The 22,785-nt window shown below is 39.6% G+C and overlaps 1 protein-coding gene across 1 annotated transcript in view; it reads left to right on the plus strand.

The window, feature by feature from the left end:
• tbp (TATA box binding protein) overlaps positions 1-13,203 on the plus strand; it is a 28,817-nt gene extending 15,614 nt beyond the window's left edge. The window contains exons 5-8 of the mRNA XM_072558916.1: positions 1,245-1,336; positions 2,617-2,784; positions 9,512-9,606; positions 12,661-13,203. Of these exons, the coding sequence (XP_072415017.1) occupies positions 1,245-1,336; positions 2,617-2,784; positions 9,512-9,606; positions 12,661-12,740 (435 nt within the window). The 3' untranslated portion in view covers positions 12,741-13,203. The remainder of the gene's footprint in view (positions 1-1,244; positions 1,337-2,616; positions 2,785-9,511; positions 9,607-12,660) is intronic.
• Positions 13,204-22,785: the final 9,582 nt, after the last annotated feature.

The raw sequence follows: 22,785 nt of genomic DNA on the forward strand, positions 1-22,785 counted from the left end.
GTGAAATTCTTAATCCCCCTGTTGTGCATGCTTAGTCAATGAGTATATTTAACAGTGTGTTTTACAGATTTTTGGCTACACCTGAAAGAGGGTTATGGAGGTAATGGGAAAATGGAGTTTATGTAGTCTCAAATATTGTGCAACCAAATGCAAAGTAAAGCTCCTCTCCTCTTCCTCAACTTTAATCTGAAACGAACACCCCATTATTGTGATGAATAATACGACCATAAGCCATAAAAGCAGAATTAGAACATTTGGCACATTGAATCTGCTCTGCCATTCGATCATATTTTTTAACCCCATTCTTCTGCCTTCTCCTCATAACTCTTGATCCTTTTACCAATTAAGAACCAATCTATCTCTGTTTTAAATTTACTCAGTGGCTTCTATGGCAATGAGTTCCACAGATTAATGACCCTCAGGCTGAAAGAACTCATCGTTATCTCAGTCCTAAAGGGTGATCCCTTGACTGTGCCCTCGGATCCTAGTGTCTCTGTCTAGCAGAAACATTTTGTACATGTGGACTGTATCTAGGCCTACACACACACCCCACACACCTGCACACACCACCACCCACACACACACACCCAGTTCCTCATATCACAGGCCCTGGGTTCATTCTTGTCAACCATCTCCAGAACCCCTCAATGCCAGCACATCCTTCCTTGGATACGGGGCCCAAAGCTGCTCACAATGATCCAATTCTGGAGATACCAGAGCCTTCTACAGCCTCAGCAGTACATTTCTGTTCGTCAGTTCCAACCTCTTGAAATTAATGCTCACATTCCATTTGCCTACCTAACTGCAAACTGAACCTGTATGTTGACATTAAGATAATCCTAAACTTGGACTCCCAAGTCCCTTTGTGCTTCAGACTTCCAAAGCCTTTCCCCATTTACATCTCTAATTGTCCTACCAATGTGCATACCCCCAGACTTAACCACATATTCCATCTGCCATTTCTTTGCCCACACTCTCAGCCTGTCCAAGTCCTTCTGCAACCTCAACACTACTTTCCTCTCAACCTGTTTTTTTTTGTCAGCTGCAAACTTAACAATAATGCCTTCAATTCCTTTGTCCAGATCTTTAATGTATATAACATGAATAGTTGTGTCCCTAAAAGAGTGTAATGTCAGACTTTGAATGGGTTTTCCTCAGTGTTGATAGACAATAGAATTTCCAGTATTACCAGGGCATACAGGGGATTATTGACCACCGTCTAACCCAAGACTTGTCTGTTCCAGCGATTTGCTGCTGTGATCATGAGAATCCGGGAGCCTCGTACAACTGCACTTATTTTCAGCTCTGGAAAAATGGTGTGCACTGGTGCAAAGAGGTATGGTCAGTATTAATTTATCAATGCTCTGATTAAAGTTACTATTCTTAACTTGCTTTAGAGTTCATGGTAAAATATAAAATGAATTGCAAATGTTGAAGATCTGAAGCAAACAGAAATTGCTGGAGAAACTCAACAGGTCTGACAGCATCAACAGAAAGAACACTTAATATTTCAAGTCCATTGACCCTTCTTCAGAACACTGAGGAAGGTTCACCGGATTCTATATTTTAACTCTGCTTTCTCTCCACATGTTGTCAGACCTGTTGAGTTTCTCCAGCAAATTTTATTTTTGTTTTGGTTATGTTTATCGTGCCTGTGCAACAATAACCCTTAATGGATGCTAATCTCCCTTTCTCCTTTTTCCTTGTCAAATGGCAATAACTGTCTGGGAACATTAATGTTAAGTCTTCAGTGAAATGTCAGTCTTGGTGCATGTTGCTCTTCTGACCTAACTTATTAAAAGAGGCACACCATCAAAGTGATTGTTATTTACATAGGAGGTTAGACCAGTCTTGCCTTTCATATAAAGAACTATCCCTTTCCATCATAGGGAGAAAAGAAGACCTTATCTTTCAAACAACTGATTTCTAGAGTCCAGGCATTGATTAATTGATTATTTTACATTCAGGGCAGGTTTGATTTAATTGGTATAATATATATTTTGAAACAGTTTAAGAAACTGGGTAATGCAATTTTGTTTTAAGGATACATTAGCATGGATTTTGTTTTGTTTTCATTAAATATATATGTAAAGATGGTAGCACACTGGTAGGATTTTGTATAAAAGGACTTGTGGGAACAAAAATACATGACACTGCGATTGTGTAGAATTACTTAATCCATTGTGTGCTCTGTCTACACTTTTTTTTCCATTTTGAATTCCACAATTGACTTTTTAATAGTCACTTGCTGTAATACATTTTCTAATCTGCTAGTCCCTTGAATAAAAATATGCCCCTTGATCATTACCATGCCTTATGTTAACAATTCATATTGAGATAGTTATTTTTGTTAAGCAAATACAGATGAGATAACTTGAGCACTCTCTCCTTTTTCTTCTCTTCCCATCCCCACCCCCACCTGCCCGAGTACTTTAGAATGTTTTAATTTGTTACTTGAATTTAATATTTTTATCTTTTTGACTTGATTTTAATGTCTTTCGTTAGAAGACAAGACTATCTAACACAACTTTTACAAGTTGTGCCTGGTAGCAAATGATTATTGTTTTCAGTGCTAGTAGAAAAGTAATGAGTAATAAACCTTGTTTCCTGTTGCAGTGAAGAACAGTCACGTTTGGCAGCAAGAAAATATGCAAGGGTTGTACAGAAATTGGGATTCCCAGCTAAGTTTCTGGATTTCAAGATTCAAAACATGGTGGGCAGTTGTGATGTGAAATTTCCCATTCGACTAGAGGGCCTGGTGCTAACTCATCAGCAATTTAGCAGGTAAAAAAACATGGGAAGATGTTCCAAGGCTTCAATTAGAGGACAATGTTTAAAACAGTAATGTTTACATATACTGATTTCTGTAGAGAAAGGAAGCTTTAAGTTTATCTGTTAAGTACAAAGATACAGGAATCATTACAACAAAAAATTTAAGTTTTTGAACGTTCATTTCATGGGCTGCATGGCTGCCAGTTGAGTCAGTGGGTTGAAGTCTCGTTCCAAATGACATCAGCACATAATCCAGGCTGACAGTCTGCAGTAATGTAACCTCTCCTCAATGTCAGCTACGTTCATGGATTTTTGCCATCTTACCCAAACCTCATCTTGATTAGTTTCTTACATTGTCGCATAATTTCTGGGCCTAAATTAGATTTTAAAGGAAAGGAAAAGCTCATCAGCAATGGATAATAAAAGTGGATAGTATCTGTTTGCAGCATCCCCATTGAGCTACCAAGGTGATGGATTCAGCTATTATATCCTATTCCCTACTAGAATGAAACATGTGGTCTAAATTATTGCATTTTGCTCATTAAACAGGGAAATACATTTATACACACTGTAAGTAATCTAATCTAATCTTGCAACTATTTCAGTCAGCATTTTTAAAGTGTATTGACATCATGTTTGCAGTGTTTAATTAATGTAGAATATTAAAATATTGAATTAGGTATACAATTTAAACTTTAAATTCCAGTATTACACAACCCAGAATAAAAACGTGTTTAAACCAAAGGTACCTTGCACATATCCTTCTGATTTCTTCTGCTTTGTACTTCAGATACAAAGAGGATACTAGAATAGGCCATTTGTCTCACAAGCTTGCTCTGCTATTTAATAAACTCATAACTGATCTGATTTGTAACATCAAATCCACATTTCGAGTCTACCCTTGATAACCTTTCATCCACTTGTTTTCCAAAGAGTCTATTTACCCCAACCTTTAAAAATATTCAAAGACTATGGTTCTTCCTTTTCAGGAAGCATTCCAAAGAGACACAACCCTCTACAAGAGAATTATTTGCTGTAACTCATTTTGAAAATTATTCCTAATTTAAGATTCTCCTGTAAGAAGAAATATCCTCACTATCTCTACTGTCAAGTGTGATGATTCTGTCAATTTAAAAAGGTTATTTTGTCATTGGTTTTCTTTTGAGAGGTTGGAAAGGCAGAGGTACTGAAGAGTCGAGAAAGAAGCTAACTTAAGAATGGAAGGGAAGCTGCCAGTTCTCCCAGTTCAAGTTTTTTCTAGTTTATTTTAGCTGTAGCAGTCACAAGATGTGAGAGTCCATGGGAGTTGCATGCTTCAGTAAAGAATTCCTCTGACCTTTGGAATTCTCTTTGCATATTGTTCCCTTCTGCCTGTAAGAATTTGTGTTTGAATTTACCTTTTTGCCAAGGGGTATGTTTAAGGAATGTTACTGTATTGGAACTTTTAATTAGTAATAGTTACTGTATTAGGCCGGTTACTTTTTCCAATAGCTAATTATTCTAAATTCTCTTTTGTCATGTTTAAATAAATTCTGTTCTGCTTAAAGTTGAGTTGTTTGACTAGCTGCATCACACCTGGAATATCCATTTCTCATTTGCCTTTAAAATAAGAAAAAGTTTGGGTCTAGGCTATCTTTATTAAAATATTTTGAGGGGTGGCCTGGTCCATAACACAAGATACCTCATGATCTTCTATTTTCATTCAAGTCACCTCTTATGCTTCTAAACATAATTGATTATAAGCCTAGCCTGTCCAAACTTCCCTTATAAGATAAGCCACCATTCTGAATATTAGGAGAAACTGAGGTCTATGGATACTGAAGTAGTCAGTCGAAAAGAGTGGCACGGAAAAGCACAGCAGGTCAGGCAGCTTCCGGGGAGCAGGAAAGTCTATGTTTCAGTCATTCTAATGAAGGGCTTATGCCCAAAACGTTGACTGTCCTGCACCTTGGATGCTGTATGACCTGCTGTGCTTTTCCAGCATCGCCCTTTCCCATTCTGATATTAGTCTGGTAAACCTGTTCTGAACTGCTTTCAACACATCTTCATTCCAATACTGTATGCAGTACTGCAGATGTAGTCTCATTTTACAAGGTATTAAAAAGCATGACTTCCCTCCTTTTATATTTAATTTCTCTTTCAATTAATAATATTCTATTCACTTTCCAAAGTTGCTTGCTTTACCTGCATATAGGCTATTCATAGACAATTCATGCACGAGGGCATTAAGATCTCTCTGTAATCTCTCTCCATTTAGAAGCCATACTACTTTATTCTTCTTGCCAAATTGAACATTTTCACGTTTTCCCCCATTGTATTCCATTTGTCAGATATTTGCCTGTTCACTTGACCTATCTAATCTTTCTGTAGCCTCCTTATGTGCTCTGTGCATCATTAACATGTTTGGCAACTATCCCTTTCATCCCTTCATCCAAGTTATTTCTATAAATGTTTAGCAGTGAAGTCCTATCATCCCTACTTGTGTGGCATTTTATTTGTTACCCTTGCCAATTTGAAAAAGACCCAATTATATCTGCTCTCTACTTCCTGTTAACCAGTCAATCTTCTGTTTTTGCTTATCCCTCCAACATGAGCCTTTATTTTCTGCAATTACCTTTGTGTGGAAGTTTGTTCAGTGACTTCTGAAAATCTAACTACAGTATGTCAACCAGTTCTACTTTATCCACAGTGCATGTTATCTCCTCAAAGAACTCGTATATTAACTGAACATGATTTCCCTTACATGGGCTTGTTGGTCTCTGGGTATGATACAGATATGCAAGAGATCCTGGGTTCAAATCCTAGACAAGTTTAAGGGTGGCTCAGCAGTTAGGACTGCTGCCTCTCAGCGCCAGGGATCTGGGTTCAATTCCAGCCTTTAGTGACTATCTATCTAGTTTGTACATTCTCGCAGTGTCTGCATGGGTTTCTGTTAAGTGCTGTAGTTTCTTCCCACAATCCAATGATGTGCAGGTTAGGTGGATTGGCCGTGCTACATTTTCTGTAGTATTCGGGGATATGCAGGCTAGTCATGGTAAATGTAGGATTATAGGGTAGGGTAGGAGGCTGGGGCTGGGGCTGGGTCTGGGTCTGGGTGGGATGCTCTTCTGAAGATCAATGCAGACCTGATGGGCTGAATGGCCTCTTTTTGCATTGTAGGGATTCTGTGAAACCATGTTGACTCTGCCTTGATTACTTTGGGCTTTTCTAAGTGCCCAGTTTCAACTTCTTTTAGTGTATTCTAATTTTTCCTGATATGTTAGGCTAACTGGCCTGCAGTTTGCTGCTTACTGTCTTCCTTTATAGTCAAAAAGACATTAGAGCAGACATTGGCTTTTCAGCCCATTGAGTTTGCTGTGCCATTTAAAGAGCTTATGGTTGATGTGATCATTCTCAACTTTACTTTTCTGCCTTTTCCCTATAACCCTTTCTTCTCTTACAGATCTGTCTGTCTCAACCATGAATATATTTAATGACCCACTCTCAGCAGACCTTTGCGATAACGAATTCCATTGATTCACAAGTCTCAGAGAAAAATTCCTCCCTCTGTTTTAAACGTGCATCTCTTTATTTTGGAGATTATGCCCACTGATCCTAAACACTCCCACAATGAGGGGGGAAAAAGGCCTTTCCACATCTACTCTGTCAAGTCCCCTAAGAATCTTGTCTGTTTCAATAAGGTTGCCTCATATCCTTCTATATTTCAATGAGTGCAAGTCCAATCTACTCAACCACTCCCCATAAGCAATTCCTTCAAACCTAATATTAGCCTTGTGAACTTTCTCTGATTGTCCCCAATGTCAGTATATCTTTCCTTAGATAAGGGGCCCAAAACCATTGACAGTAATCCAGTTATGGTCTGTCTAGTGATTTGAATAGTTTTTGAATGAGTTGTTAAATTTGCTATCTTCTAATAGAACCTTCCCTGAATCCTACTTTCTTTCGGACTAAAGATCACCTTAACTTTTTTCTTTTTAAAATAGTTAAATAAATTTTTACTATCGGTTTCTATATTTCTGGCTAGCTTTCTCTTGTACTATTAATTGTTCCGTTATTTGATCCGTAGCTGATGTTTTAACCATTTTTATTCTTTATATTCTGTCCAATCTTTTGTGCCACTTGTCCCAAGAACATCAGAACTAGGAGCAGGAGTAGGCAGTTCAGCCTTTTGAGCCTGTTCCACTAATCTCATGGCTGATCTCATCTCTGCCTCTATTCCACTTTCTTGCCCACACTCCATAACCCTTCAACCAATCACTAATAAAAAAAATCTATTAACCTCCTCTTCAAATTTAGTCAATGCCCTAGCATTCACTGCACTTTAGGGAGTTTCATAGATTCATGACCCTATGAGAAGCAAGTTCTCATCTATTTTAAATTTGCTACCTCCCTTATCCTAAAACTGTGACCTTTTGATATCCACATGAGACAACATCCTTTCTACACCTACATTGTTAATCCTCCTTAAGCATCTTAAGTACGTCAGTTAGATCTTCTCTCTCTATCTTTAGAGAGAATAGGCCAAGCCTGTTCAATCCTCTTCATAAAAATATTCAAGTGAACCTCCTTTTGAACTGCTTCTGATACAACTACATGCTTGCTCGAGTAAGTGGACCAAAATTGTATACACTATTCCCAGGTGTCGTCTCATTAATTATTTGACAATTACAGCAACAGTTCCCTACCTTTATATTCTATTCCTTAGCAATAAATACCAAATTTCCATTTGCTTTCCTCATTACCTGTCAAACCTGCATAGTAGTTTCCTTGTGATTCATGCAAAAGGATACCCAGGTCCCTCTGTACCAAAGCACCCTCAAATGTCTGTCCATTTAAAACATTAAGTTGTCTTTCTGTTCCTCTGACCAAATTAGATAACCCAATTTATCCATATCCATTTGCAAGTTTCTTATTTCTTCATTGCAAATCACATTCCTACCTATTTTAGTGTAATCTGCACATTTGATTACAGGATTTTCTATCCCCACCTTAGAGTAAGATAGTTGGGACCTGAGGATTGAACCCTGTGGCACCCCATAAGATAGATATTGCCAGTCAGACTATGACTTCTGTTGGTTAGCCAATCTTCTAACCATGCTGGTAAATCACCTCCTGATCTTTCTTTCTGTATTAAGCTTTTGTGCAGTACTTTATCAAATGCCTTCTGGAAGTTCAGATATACTACATCTACAGGATCCCCCTTATCCATATTACTTGTTATATCTGCAAAGAACTGTAGTAAATTAGTCAAAGATTTCATAAAACCATGCTGATTCTGATGGATTGTATTTTGACTTTGCACAATTGTTTTTGTCTTAAAGGTTAATACTACCTTTGAGCTTTGCAGTTAACTATTTTTACGTTTATAAAATAGTAGTCTCTGACCCACTCCCCTCTCCCTCAAATTGAATATTGAAAATTGAATCATCTTTTGCTCATGGCTACTAAGGGGTGATTTTTACAATGCAACCATTAATCCTGTTTGATTGCACCAGGTGTTGAACAGCCTGATATTAAAAACTGAAAGTGCTAAAGAAACTCAGAAGGTGCAGCAGCATTTGTGGACAGAGAATCTGTTTATGTTGCAATCCCAATGTAACTCCTCTTCTGACTATATAGTCTGTCGTCTGGTCAGCTCTGGAACATGCTTTTCTCTTCCTTCCAACTACAAAGCAGATCCATTTCCTCCCATTGACCAACCAAGCCTATCGCCTAACTGTATTCACCTATCGTTACCTCACCACTCAGCCCTTCTACCCACCCAAAACTCACGCCTACTTCCCTTTATCTGCAGCTCCCCTTACACCCACCTCCAGTCTTGAAGAAGGGTTACACCCGAAATATTGGCTCCTCCACCTGCTGATGCTGTCTGGCTTGCCGTATTGTTCCAGCCTCCTGCTTGTCTTTCTAAGAAACTCACGTAAAAATATTCTGAGAGATTCTATCTTTACCCATCTGATTTGTCCAATCTATATGTTGATTAATATCTCCTATGATTATTGCCATATTGCTCTGACAATCTCCCATTATTTCTTCCTTTATGCTCCACCCTACTGCCCGTGGCTGCTGTAAAGTGGCCTGTACAGTACCCCATAAGTGATTTTTTGTGCCTTTGTTATTTCTCATCTCAAATTAAACAGTTTCCACATCTGGTTTTGTGAACTTATGTCATCACTCTCGATTGTGCTAATTCCATAATTAACTAACAGAGCTACTACTTCACATATTCCTCACTTCCTGTTCTTCCTAAGTGTTTTGTACCATTCAAAATTTAGGTACCAATCTGTCTTTCTGCAGTCACATCTCTCATGAGTATTAGAGCATACTTACTTTAATTTGGAAAGGTAATCTTGTCAGGAAAATATGAATGCCATGACTGTATACCTGATCACCCATTAAATGTATAGAAAATATACTAAAGTTCCCTCTATTGTGCCCCAACTTCATATTAACACTTCATACTAGTCTGTATTTTCTGCTGGAAAGATTATTTTTCATTCAGCAAAAGTCAATTTTGTCTTGTTTCCATTAGGAGCTGGATAACAACTGGATTGTGCCTTTAAAACTGTGCATTCGTTGGTCCATAACTCAGGGATGGAACATAATTAGGATCTGAGCGATGAATATAATTTCAGTTATAAAAATTAAAATTTGCATATTGAGACAGTTTGCTTGATCTATAATGTGCCACAATAAGTTATTATTGTGTATATGATCAGTTATCAATTTTATTTTGCAGTTATGAGCCTGAGCTGTTTCCTGGATTAATCTATCGAATGATCAAACCAAGAATTGTACTACTAATATTTGTATCTGGAAAAGTTGTATTGACTGGTAGGTTGCATCACTTGTTTGCTTTGTAGGTTGGTTTTCATAGCTGATTGCTTACCTGAGAGTTCTGCTCTAGTTATTTGTTGTTCTTCCCATTCACTCGACATAGCTCACAAGGTGCAAAGGGGAAAATACTAAATTTGGATTTAACTACTTTACAAAGGTGATGAATATTGAATAATGCCAGGAAAGTTGAGAGAGCAAAGTTGACTGAGTTAACCAAATCGAACAGGAATTGCAGATAATGCAATTTGAGGTATATTAGGGACAATGGCATAGTATTTTTAAAGCTTTCAGACTGACAATTGGATCACAATGGCCCCTTCTCGTCCTGTAAGTTCCTATGACATAAATTGGATTGTTTATTTTGTCAAACGCTGCACAAATTCAAATAAAATGCCACCTTTTTATTTCCCGATTTGCCTTAGTTTTGCTTTTCTTGAATCATTTCATTAGCAATAGAAAAATATCAGAACTGGAAATGGTGTATTAAGACAATGCAGCTGAGACTAGTGGAATCATCTTTGCATTTTGACTGCAATTTGCATATGACAAAATAAAAGAACATCTTTTACATCAATCCAAGAAAACCCCAGTTGTTGCTGTTTACTCCACCATTCAGTTAAGACATCCAATATTTATATTTCCTAGCCATTTATTCTTTTTGTTGATAACTGAAATTCCTAATAGTTAGTGTTAAATTTTAGAGTTAATTAATTTGAACTGTTCTCCAAATTTAAAGGAATTTTCCAGTTTCACCTCTTCTGTGCTCCTGACTATTTTGTGTTCATATAAGATCAGTGTTTAAAGTGCCATTTCAGATTTAGTCAGTCAATCTTCTCATAGTTCAAGCCTATTGACAGTAGAGATCCACCTAGTGGCTCTTCCCTGCAAAACTGCTTAAGTCTTGACAACTTGCATTAGGATTTTTATTGTTTTGCATTACTGCCTCAGGTGCTCTGGATGGTTTAAAAGCAATCGTTGTCCAGACTTTTTACTTTATATTGCTGTTTCTCTCACTTGCATTTTTTCTTTGATCTTTTCTCTGCTGACAAGTTCAACAGCACATTTGAGCTCAGCTCTCAAACCACAGCCACTTAGCTATATGATTACTAGACTCCAGTTACAGCACAAACATCTATGACCAAGACCTAAACATTCTTCAATGTTTGCAGCCCCAAGCTACCATCTTGCCTTAACATTTTTGAAGGATTTGATCTGATAGTTGTGTTGAAATCTGACAGTGTAATTATGTATGTGGTTAAAATGACGCCAATGCCTCATTAAAATTTGAGACAAGACACTTGTACAAAAGTGAAGTCTATGGTAGACCACTCTTCACATCTCGTCTTTCGAAGGTCAGCTTATAGTCTTTTTTCAACTACCTTCAATAACTGTATATTTTTCTTATAATTACCATTGAATACACCTTTGCCAATGACAGATGGAACTTCAAAATAATGTCTTTTGATTTAAGTTGTATCTATAGTTTTTTTTAACTTAATTGTCTGGAAGGATTCAGCCAAAACTTCAACAATTCATCTGCCAAAACTTCCCCATCTTCTTGGCCTCAAGTGTTCTGTTTAATCTGCATTCCAATATTCATTTCTTCACACTTATGCATGTGGTATTCTATCTCCCATCTCTTCAGATTGACTGCGTCTTCATGTTTTGTGTACTAGTTAGCATCTGCAAATCTATCTTTTTTTAAATCAATCTGTTCAGATATGGAACAGGACAGTACAGGCCCCTTAGCCCTTAATGTTGTGCCAGCCTTTTATCTTACTCTTAAGATCAGACTAATCTACATACCCTTCATTGTACTAACTTCCACATGCCTATCCAAGAGTCGCTTAAATGTCCCTAATGTATCTGACTCTACTACCACTGCTGGCAATGCATTCCATGTACCCACTACTCTGAGTAAAGAACCTACCTCTGACATATGTCATCGCACACCTCTGGAGCAGATGTGACTTGAACCCAGATCTCCTGGCTCAGTGGTAGAGACACTACTTTTTAAACCACGTAAGTCCTAATGCAAATTTAGACACCTTGTTCATTTTCCTGTCCTCCAATTACATAAAAATGTTCATACAAATATACTTGTTAAGGCTGAATTCATAGGTTCTTAATTGACAAGAGTTGAGGCCACTATCTGATTTACCAGCTCTTATCAAATAAAGGTCTATTCGTCATTATTATATCTTTTCTGTTTTCATTTGCTAAACAGCGGGTAAAGCATGCATTATCAAGTCAATGCTTCATTTCTTTTGATTTCTTAATTAGAATATTCAAATATCCATACTACCCTTCCAGAATGGGGCAAAACATTTCTGAAAAATTGTTTATTTTTATTTCCAGTAGTGGAATTTAAAATTATCACTCGTGCCTGAAGCATTGGATCCAAGAGCAACCATTGACACATTCAAGCTAATACTAAAAATTTTGTTCATCTTTTTTCACCTCTTCTGGTGCCTGAACTCCAGTTATATTGTTTTCAATTTTTCATTTTGAAATATATAACAATGTGAATTTCATTTGGAAGACTGGTCTTGTTACACATAATTAGTCTAACAGCACAAGATTGTGTATGTGTAGATCTATTTCAAGTCACAATGTGGCTGTGGTAACAAGGCTGATGAGTCGGAATGGTATGGGGGTGTGTTCTGATTGCTAATTTTTATCACTTAAGGACAGGCAAACATTTCACATTTGTGGTTAACTTATGATCTAATTTATTAATATTTCAGCACTGTCTCCCAGATTCAATAGATTTGAAGAAAATACACTAGAAATGTACCATTTGACCAAACTAGCCCTTGTTCTTCATGAGCCTCCAGTCAGCTTCATCTAACTCGAGCAGCACAACTTTCTATTTCTTTCTCAATCTTGTTTATCTAAGTTTGCCTTAAATATGCTAATACTACTGACCGCAATCGCTTTATATTTGTTTAAAAACTGAAAAGCCTCTTGCCCTGCAATTTATTATTTAACGCATGAATCCACATTCAAGTTTTCCATTTGATCCATTGATATATAATTTCTGTTTTGAAGGTGCAAAAGTCCGTGCAGAAATCTATGAAGCATTTGAAAACATCTACCCAATTTTGAAAGGTTTCAGGAAGACAACATAACTGTTCACAAGGACTTTCTACTCTCTGAAGGACCATTTCATTTGCCTGTTGCCTTGTATAGCCTGTATAGTTGAATGCTGTGTTCTGCTGCAACGTTTACATGGGGTGATTCAACTTTTTTATTTGCGATGGTTTAGGAGTAAATTTAGTACTTTTTAAAATAGTATCATTCTCGCCACCCTATGACAGCAATTTTTACAAAATCATTGTTAGGAACTTGAGTTATCTTTTACTTGGAATTTTATCAACCAATGAAACATTTTGTTTTGCATGTTATTTATATTGAACTTTTTATAAAATGTAAGCCATGTAAATGTATGTTAATGTATTTTCTCAAGTTCATTTTTTAAAAATTCAATCTTACTTGAAAATATCTTGCTTTTCAAAGCAAGATAAAAGACTTCCCCAAATTGGCAGACAATTTGCAACTGAGATTTTTACATTAAATTTTTTTTCCATGCAATACAGTGCATTGTTATGATTGTTAATGGCAATTTTCTTGTGGGTAACTGAATATTTAACATGGTGATGCTAGTTTCTTTGTAACGGAATAGAATTTCTATGAAGCTTGCTGATTGACCACAATTTCATTTAATAGCAGCTTATGTTTGAGGGCTAAAATGGTCCAGTCTTGTGTGTTCCTATGCAGCCAAAATTCTCTCTCTTCAATGGTGATGGGTTCAAACCCTTCTCTCTTTGGGCTGGGAGCAGAGGATCATTCTGGGTAATCCAAGATGGAGGATGGGAAAAATTTCTGACTGTAACAGGCTGCTCCTTTTTTATTTGAGGTATTTTTGGTTTTGGAGGTAATTTCCTCGAATGCCAGGAGTAGCAATTACTGTTTTTATGTTGTTGCAATTGTTTTGAAACTTTAAAAAAAAGTCAAAACTAAAGCACTTTTAAAAAGGGAGAAATACAGACAAAGGCAGCAAGTACATAGCATGTAAAGGAGAGAGAGAAAGAAACCCGCACTGCTAACTGACACAGCCATGAATCTGCGCAGTAACTGCCTTTGCTGTTTGAATTTGTGTATCACTGGACATCGGAGTGAATTTAGAATAATGTAAACAACGAAATTCACAACTGATCTGGAAGGAACCTGTGTGGGAGAGGTCACAGCACAGAAACAGTTACTTAAATAGTTTTAAAGTATAGCCTTGCCGTAAATCTACAATAGTGAGTAGACTGGGTTCTTTCTTGATTATGTGTTTTTGAACTCTGTCTCTTGATTAAGTTGTAGAAATACAAGCCATAAGTATTAAGTAAGCCTGAAGCAGTATTTTGTAGATCAATAAGACGGTGCTATTTTCTGTGTCTGTAGATTGGAAGGAGCAAAATAGCCTTTAGTAGTGTGATATGGTCTTCTTGTCAGATGTGGGAGTTTCAGGAGAGTTTGAGGGTTACTGAGGATTATATCTGCAATCCAGTCAGATCAAATGAATTGGTTGGAGCGGCAGTGAGGAATTTACAAGAGCCTGGGGGTGTGATGGATGGCAGTTATAGGAAGGAAGAAAAGCTGCAGATACAGTCACAGATGGGTTAATTCCAAGAAAGGTAGAAGACGTAGAAGGGTAGTACAGGAGTCTTGTGTGGCTATCCCCATTTCAAACAAGTATATTGTTTTGGAAAATGTAGGGTGTGATGGACTTTCAGGGGAATGTAGCACAAACAAGCTTCTGGTATCAAGACTGGCTCTAATGTAATCGGTGAACTTCACCAGTTTCCTCATTTTCGTCTCCCCCCACCTTACCTCAGTTCCAACCTTCCAGCTCAGCACTGTCCTCATGACCTGTTATACCTGCCAATCTCCCTTCCCACCTATCCGCTCCACCCTCCCCTCTGTCCTATCATCTCCATCCCCACCCCCAATCACCTATTGTACTTTTTGCTACCTTCTCACCAGCCTCACCCCCTCCATTCGTCTCTCCACCCTGACGGTGGAGAGACGAATTCCTGATGAAGGGCGTTTGCCCGAAACATCAATTTTCCTGCTCCTTTGATGCTGCCTGACCTGCTGTGCTTTTCTAGCACCCACTCCGATCTAAACTCTAATGTAATCGGGTTCCAAGCAATTGATTTATGTTAGTAGACTCTCTAGTCAGGGGCACAGATAGACATTTCTGTGGCCAGCTGTGAAAAATCAGAATAGTGTGTTGCCTCCCTGCTGCCAGGATCAAGGATGTCTCAGAGAAAGTGCAGAATGTTCTCAGAGTGGTGAGGCACCGGCAGGAGGTTATTGTACACATTGGTACCAACGACATACTAAGGTAAAAAGGATGAGATTCTGAAGGTAGAATATAGAAAGTTAGGCAGGAACTTAAAGAGGAGGTCCTCGAAGGTAGTAATATCTGGATTACTGCACATGCTACGAGCTAGTGAGGGTAGGAATAGGAGGATAAAGCAGATGAATGCTTGGGTGAAGAGCTGGTGTATGAAAAACGGATTCACGTTTTTGGATCATTGGAATCTCTTCTGGGGTAGAAGTGACCTGGACAAGAAGGATGGATTGCACCTGAGTTGGAAAGGGACTAATTTACTCGCAGGGAGATTTGCTAGAGCTGCTTGGGAGGATTTAACCTGGTATGGGGGTGCAGAGGGGCAGGCAGGGAGATACTGAGGAAAGAGATAAATCTGAGACAGGTACAGTTGAGAAAAGAAGCGAGTCAAACAAACAATCCAGGAACTAAACAGAGAACAAAGTCGGACTGATAAATTAATAAACTGCATTTATTTCAGTGCAAGAGGCCTAACAGGGAAGGCAGATGAACTCAGGGCATAGTTAGGAACATGGGACTGGGATCTCATAGCAATTACAGAAACATGGCTCGGGGATGGGTGGACTGCCAGCTTAATGTGCCAGGATACAAATGCTATAAGGAGGACAGAAAGGGAGTCAAGAGAGGAGGGGAGTGACGTCTTTAATAAGGGATAGCATTACAGCTGTATTTCGAGAGGATATTCCTGGAAATGCATCCAGGGAAGTTATTTGGGTGGAACTGAGAAATAAGAAAGGGATGATCACCTTATTGGGATTGTATTATAGACCCCCCAATAGTCAGTGGGAAATAGAGAAATAAATTTGTAAGGAGATTTCAGTTATCTGTAAGAATAATAGGGTGGTTATGGCAGGGTATTTTATCTTTCCAAACATAGACTTGGACTGCCATAGTGTTAAGGGTTTAGATGGAGAGGAATTTGAGTGTACAAGAAAATTTTGAGTCAGTACATGGATGTACCTACTAGAGAACGTGCAAAAAGTGACCTATTCTTGGGAAATAAGGCAGGGTAGGTGACTGAGATGTCAGTTGGGGAGCACTTTGGGGCCAGCGGCCATAATTCTATTAGATTTAAAATAGTGATGGAGAAGGATAGACCAGATCTAACAGCCGAAGTTCTAACTTGGAGGAAGGCTAATTTTGACGATATTCGGCAAGAACTTTCAAAAACTGATTGGGGGCAGATGTTTGCAGGTAAAGGGACGGCTAGAAAATGGGAAGCCTTCAGAAATGAGATAATGAGAGTCCAGAGATAGTTTATTCCTGTCAGGGTGAAAGGAAAGGCTGGTAGGTGTAGAGAATGCTGGATGACTAGAGAATTTGAGGGTTTGGTTAAAGAAAAAGAAGGAAGCATATATCGTGTAAAGACAGGAGAGATCGAATGAATCCTTAGAGTATAAAGGCAGTAGGAGTATACTTAAGAGGGAAATTAGGAGGACAAAAAAGGAGACATGAGATAGCTTTGAAAGGATTTTTATAAATACATTAAGGACAAAAAGGTAACTAGAGAGAGAATAGAGCCTCTCAAAGATCAGCAAGGCGGCTTTTGTGTGGAGCCGCAGAAGATATGGGACAAATTAAATGCATATTTTGCATCAGTGTTTACTATGGAGAAGAGCATGGAAGATATAGAAGTAGGGAAATGACATCTTGAAAAATGTTCATATTACAGAGGATGAGGTGCTGGATGTCTTGAAATGCATAAAGATGGATAAATCCCCAGGATCTGATCAGGAGTACCATAGAACTCTGTGGGAAGCTAGGGAAGTGATTGCTGGGCCCCTTGCTGAGATATTTGTATCATCAATAGTCAAGGTGAGGTGCCGGAAGACTGGAGGTTAGCTAACGTGGTATCATTATTTAGAAAAGGTGATAAGGACAAGCCAAGGAACTGTAGACTAGTGAGCCTGACGTCAGTGATGGGCATGTTGTTGGAGGGAATCCTGAGGGATAGGATGCACATGTATTTGGAAAGACAAGGACTGATTAGGGATAGTCAACATGGCTTTGTGTGTGGGAAATCATGTCTCACGAGCTTGATTGAGTTTTTTGAAGAAGTAACAGAGCATTGATGAGGGCAGAGTGGTAGACATGATCTGTATGGACTTCAATAAAGAGGCTGACAAGGTTCCCTATGGGAGACTGGTTAGATCCTGTGGAATACAGGGAGAACTAGCCATTTGGATACAGAACGGGCTTGAGGTAGAAGACAGGGTGGTGGTGGAGGGTTGTTTTCAGCCTTGAGGCCTGTGACCAGTGGAGAACCACAAGGATTGGTGCTGGGTCCACTACTTTTCATCATTTATAAAAATGATTTGGATATGGACATAGGAGGTATAGTTAGTAAGTTTGCAGATGACACCAAAATTGGAGGTATAATGAACAGCAAAGAAGGCTTACTCAGATTACAACAGGATCTTGATTAGATGGGCCAATGGGCTGAGAAGTGGCAGATGGAGTTTAATTTAGATAAATGCGAGGTGCTGCATTTTGGCAAAGCAAATCTTAGCAGGACTTATCCACTTAATGGTAAGGTACTAGGGAGTGTTGCTGAACAAAGAGACCTTGGAGTGCAGGTTCATAGCTCCTTGAAAGTGGAGTCACTGGTAGATAGGATAGTGAAGAAGGCATTTGGTATGCTTTCTTTAATGGTCAGACCATTGAGTACAGGAGTTGGGAGATCATGTTGCAGCTGTACAGGACATTGGTTAGGCCACTTTTGGAATATTGCATGTAATTCTGGTGTCCTTCCTATCGGAAAGATGTTGTGAAACTTGAAAGGGTTCAGAAAAGATTTACAAGGATGTTGTCAGGGTTGGAGAATTTGAGCTATAGGGAGAGGTTAAATAGACTGAGGCTGTTTTCCCTGGAGTGTCAAAAGCGGAGGAGTGACCTCAGAGGTTTATAAAATCATAAGGGACATGGATAGGATAAATAGACAAAGTCTTTTCCCTGGGATGGGGGAGTCAAGAACTAGAGAACATAGATTTAGTGTGAAAGGGGAAAGATTTAACGGGACCTAAGGGGCAACTTTTTCATGCAGGGGGTGGTGTGTATATGGAATGAGCTGCCAGAGGAAGTGGTGGAGGCTGGTTGCAATTGCAACATTTAAAAGGCATCTCGATGGGACATGGGTCAAGTGCTGGCAAATGGCACTAGATTAAGTTGGGATATTTGGTCAGCGTGGACACGTTGGACCAAAGGGTCTGTTTCCATGCTGTACATCTGTGACTCTATATAGGTAGCATCTGTGGCTTGGATCATCTCACCTTTATCAGTCGTGCTGCATAGAAATAGGCCCTTCAGTCCAGCATGTCTATGCCAACCAACAAACACCAAACTGAACTAGTTCCATACACCTGTACTTGGTCCATAGCTTACTATGCTCTAGCATTTTAAGTACTCATCCAGGTGATGCTTAAATATTGAGCACCTGCCTCCATTGCTCTGTCAGGTAGCATGTTCCATATATCTACCACCCGCTGGATAAAAAACATTTTTTTTTTCTCTTCGATCTCCTCTAAACCACTTGCTCCTCCCCTTAAACTTGTGCAGTCTGGTCTTAGACACAGCTGTCAGGGGGAAGAGATTCTAGCGATCTATTGTCTGTGCTTCTTAATTTTATATAGAAACCAAAGGGACAACATGTGCATGGAGCTCCATCATATTTCCCTCAGCTGTCTCTTCTCCAAGGAAAACAAACACAGTCTATCTGGTCTCTTCTCATAACAGACTTCTCATCCCAGGCAATATCCTGGTGAATTTACTTTGTACCTTTCCATTGCAATCATGTCCTTCAGAAAGTATGATGTCCACAGTTGCACACAGTATTCCATCTGTCGCCTAACCAGTATTTTATAATGTTATAACAAAACTTCCTGGCTTCTATGTTCTACACCCTCATCAATGAAACAAGCATCCTATATGCTGCATTCATCATAGTCTCTACCTCTGCTGAAGTATTCAGGGATATGTGGACTTGTACAGCAAGGTTACTTTGTTTCTTAGCACTCCCTGGGGACTTGCCTTTCATTGCATATATCCTTCCCTTATTAGATTCCCAAAATGCATCACTTTACACGTATCAGAGTAAATTCCATCTGCCATTGCTCTGCCCAATTTACCAGCTGATCGATATCAGTCTGTAGCCTAAATCATTCCCCTTATTATTACAGTGCTCCCAACTTTCATGTCGTTTGCAAACTTATTAATTATACTTCTACATTCACATCCAAACTGATATTTACATAACATGGAGTACTGGTCCCAATATAATCCCTGTGCAACAGTGCTGTTCACAGGCTTTTGGATCCAGTTTGCCAAACTGCCTTGGATCCCATGAGCTGTTGCCTTTTGAACCAGCCTTCCATGTGTGGCCTTGTACAAGGCTTTACTAAAATCCATGTGAATCATATCAACTGCACAACCCTCATCAATATAATTAGTCAATTTTTTTTTTAAAAACTCAATCAAATTAATCAGAATCTCCCCCAACAAGTCCATGCTGATCAGTCTGATCAATCGCTGCCTTTTGAAGTATTGAATAATCCTGTTTTTTAGAGTGTTTTTCCAATAATTTCCCTGCCACTGATATCAGACTAATCTGGCCTATCCCTGCTGCTTTTCTTTTACCAAGGAACCACATTAGCTATCCTCAATTCTACTAGTACCTCGCCTGTGCCTAGCAAAGTATTAAATATATCTGTCAGGGCCCTAGAAATTTCTCTTGCCTCTCATATCAGCCTGGGACACATTCATCGGGCCCTGGGTATTTGTGCAATAACATCTAATACCTCATTAGTCTTAACATGTGCCTGAACCTCTGTCTCCCAACTGAACACCCCAGTTATAATGTCTTTCTCCTCTTCTGAATACAGATGAGAAGTATTTATTTCTGACCTCAATCACATCCAATGGCTCCATGCACAGGTTGTCCCTTTGGTTTCTAATAGGACCCACTAGACCTTTCCCTTGTAATCCTCTTGCTCTTCACATACTTATAAAAAGCTTTGGGTTTTCCTTGATCCCATCAGCCAAAGATATTTCATGGCCCCTCTTTGCTCTCTTAATTTTCCTTTTAAGAAATCTCTTCAACTCATTATAGTTTTGAAGGGCCTCCTCAGTTTCTAATGTGCTGTACCTGACATATGCTTCCTTTTTATTAGATTAGATTACTTAGTGTGGAAACAGGCCCTTCAGCCCAACAAGCCCACACCAACCTGCCGAAGCGTAACCCACCCAGACCCATTCCCCTACATGTACCCCTGCCCCTAACACTACAGGCAATTTAGCATGGCCAATTCACCTGACCTGCACATTTTTGGACTGTGGGAGGAAACCGGAGCACCCGGAGGAAACCCACGCAGACATGGGGAGAATGTGCAAACTCCACACAGTCGCCTGAGGCGGGAATTGACCCCGGGTTTCTGGCGCTGTGAGGCAGCAGTGCTAGCTACTGTGCCACCGTGCTGCCCAAAACTTCCTTTTTCTTTATCAAACTCTCTATTCCTTGACATCCAGGATCCCTACACTGTTAGAGGATATGCTGGTCCTGAATTCTTACTATTTTTTTTAATTCCCTTGTTCCAAATGTTGACTTACCTGTCTCTGAATATAGAAATTTGTGGATTTCGAATCTCATTTTGGGGATATATGCATAATCTAGGCTGACCTGCCAGTGCACCTTTGGATGGAAATGAAAGATCCAGGAGTACCATTTTGGAGAAGAGTGGGGGAGTTCTGTCTGTACTGGCTACAAAGAACTAACATCCAAAATCAGATTTAACTAATCGATATACTTGTGGGAGCTTGCTAATTACAAATTGACTATGTACGTTACAGTTTAAATTTGCAATTTAAATTCCATCATTTCAACCATTTCATTGACTGTAAACATGTGAAGTGTGTTATTTTAAAATGTTCAGGGCATCTCAAATATTTTCATTACGTGTAAATATGCCGTATTAGCATATTTTGATTGCTTTCCATCCTATAGACTGACTGAAGAGGGTCTGTTTCCATGCTATACATCTCTTTTAAAGTGTGGTCACTGTGATAATGCAAGCAAAAGTGACAGCCAATTCTTACACAGAAAGAGCACTTGAACAGCAGGATCGGTAGATGTCATCGGTATGGACTTCAATAACGTGGTCGACAAGGTTCCCCATGGGAGACTGGTGAGCAAGGTTCGATCTCATGGAATACAGAACTGGCTCAAAGGTAGAAGACAGAGGGTGGTGGTGGAGGGCTGTTTTTCAGACTGGAGGCCTGTGACCAGTGGAATGTCACAAGGATCGGTGCTGGGTCCACTACTTTTCATTATTTATATAAATGATTTGGATGTGAGCATAAGAGGTATAGTTAGTAAGTTTGCAGACCACACCAAAATTGAAGGTGTCGTGGACAGCGAAGAAGATTACCTCAGATCACAACGGGGATCTTGATCAGATGGGCCAGTGGGCTGAGAAGTGGCAGATGGAGTTTAATTTAGATAAATGTGAGGTGCTAGGGAGTGTTGCTAAACAAAGAGACCTTGGAGTGCAGGTTCGTAGCTCCTTGAAAGTGGAGTCACAGTTAGATAGGATAGTGAAGACGGTGTATGGTTATGCTTTATTGGTCAGAGTATTGAGTACAGGAGTTAGAAGGTCATGTTGCAGCTGTACAGGACATTGATTAGGCCACTGTTGAAATATTATGTGCAGTTCTGGTCTCCTTCCTATCTGAAAGATGTTGTGAAACTTGAGAGGGTTCAGAAAAGATTTACAAGGATGTTGCCAGGGTTGGAGGATTTGAGCTATAGGGAAAGGTTGAATAGGCTAGGGCTGGAGCGTCAGAGGCTGAGGTGTGACCTTATAGAAATTTATAAAATCATGAGGGGCATGGATAGGATAAATAGACAAAGTCTTTGCCCTGGGGTGGAAGGAGTCCAGAACTAGAAGGCATAGGTTTAGGGTGAGAGGGGAAAGATATAAAAGAGACCTAAGGGGCAACGTTTTCACTCAGAGGGTGCTATGTGTATGGAATGAGCTGCCAGAGGAAGTGGTGAAGGTTAGTAGAATTGCAACATATAAGAGGCATCTGGATGGGTATGTGAATAGGAAGGGTTTGGAAGGATATGGGCCAGGTGCTGCTAGGTGGGACTAGATTGGGTTGGGATATCTGGCCGGCATGGATGAGTTGGACTGAAGGGTCTGTTTCCGTGCTGTATATCTCTATGACTCGAAAAGAGATTAATGAACTGAACGTCTGCTTTGATCGTGTTGGTTCAAGAATAAATGTTCACTTTGATACTGGATTGAGCTCCCCTCCTCTTCAAGAACTGCCACAAAAACTTTTACCTTCACGAAAGACGGTAGGTCAGGCCTGGTAAGGACAGAACCCCCCTGGTGCTCACCTTCCACCCTACCAACCTTCGCATAAACCAAATCATCCGCCAACATTTCCGCCACATCCAAACAGACCCCATCACCAGGGATATATTTCCCTCCACACCCCTTTCCGCCTTCCGCAAAGACCGTACCCTCCTTCACCACCTGGTCAGGTCCAAGCCCCCCAACAACCCACCCTCCCATCCTGGCACCTTCCCCTACCACCACAGGAATTGCAAAACCTGCGCCCACACCTCCTCCCTCACCTCCATCAAAGGTCCCAAAAGAGCCTTCCACATCCATCAAAGTTTAACGTGCACATCCACCAATATCATTTTTTGTATCCATTGCTCCCGATGCGGTCTCCCCTACATTGGGGAGACTGGACGCCTCCTAGCAGAG

Source organism: Chiloscyllium punctatum, chromosome 3, assembly GCF_047496795.1.
Source record: "Chiloscyllium punctatum isolate Juve2018m chromosome 3, sChiPun1.3, whole genome shotgun sequence".
Taxonomy (NCBI): Eukaryota; Metazoa; Chordata; class Chondrichthyes; order Orectolobiformes; family Hemiscylliidae; genus Chiloscyllium; species Chiloscyllium punctatum.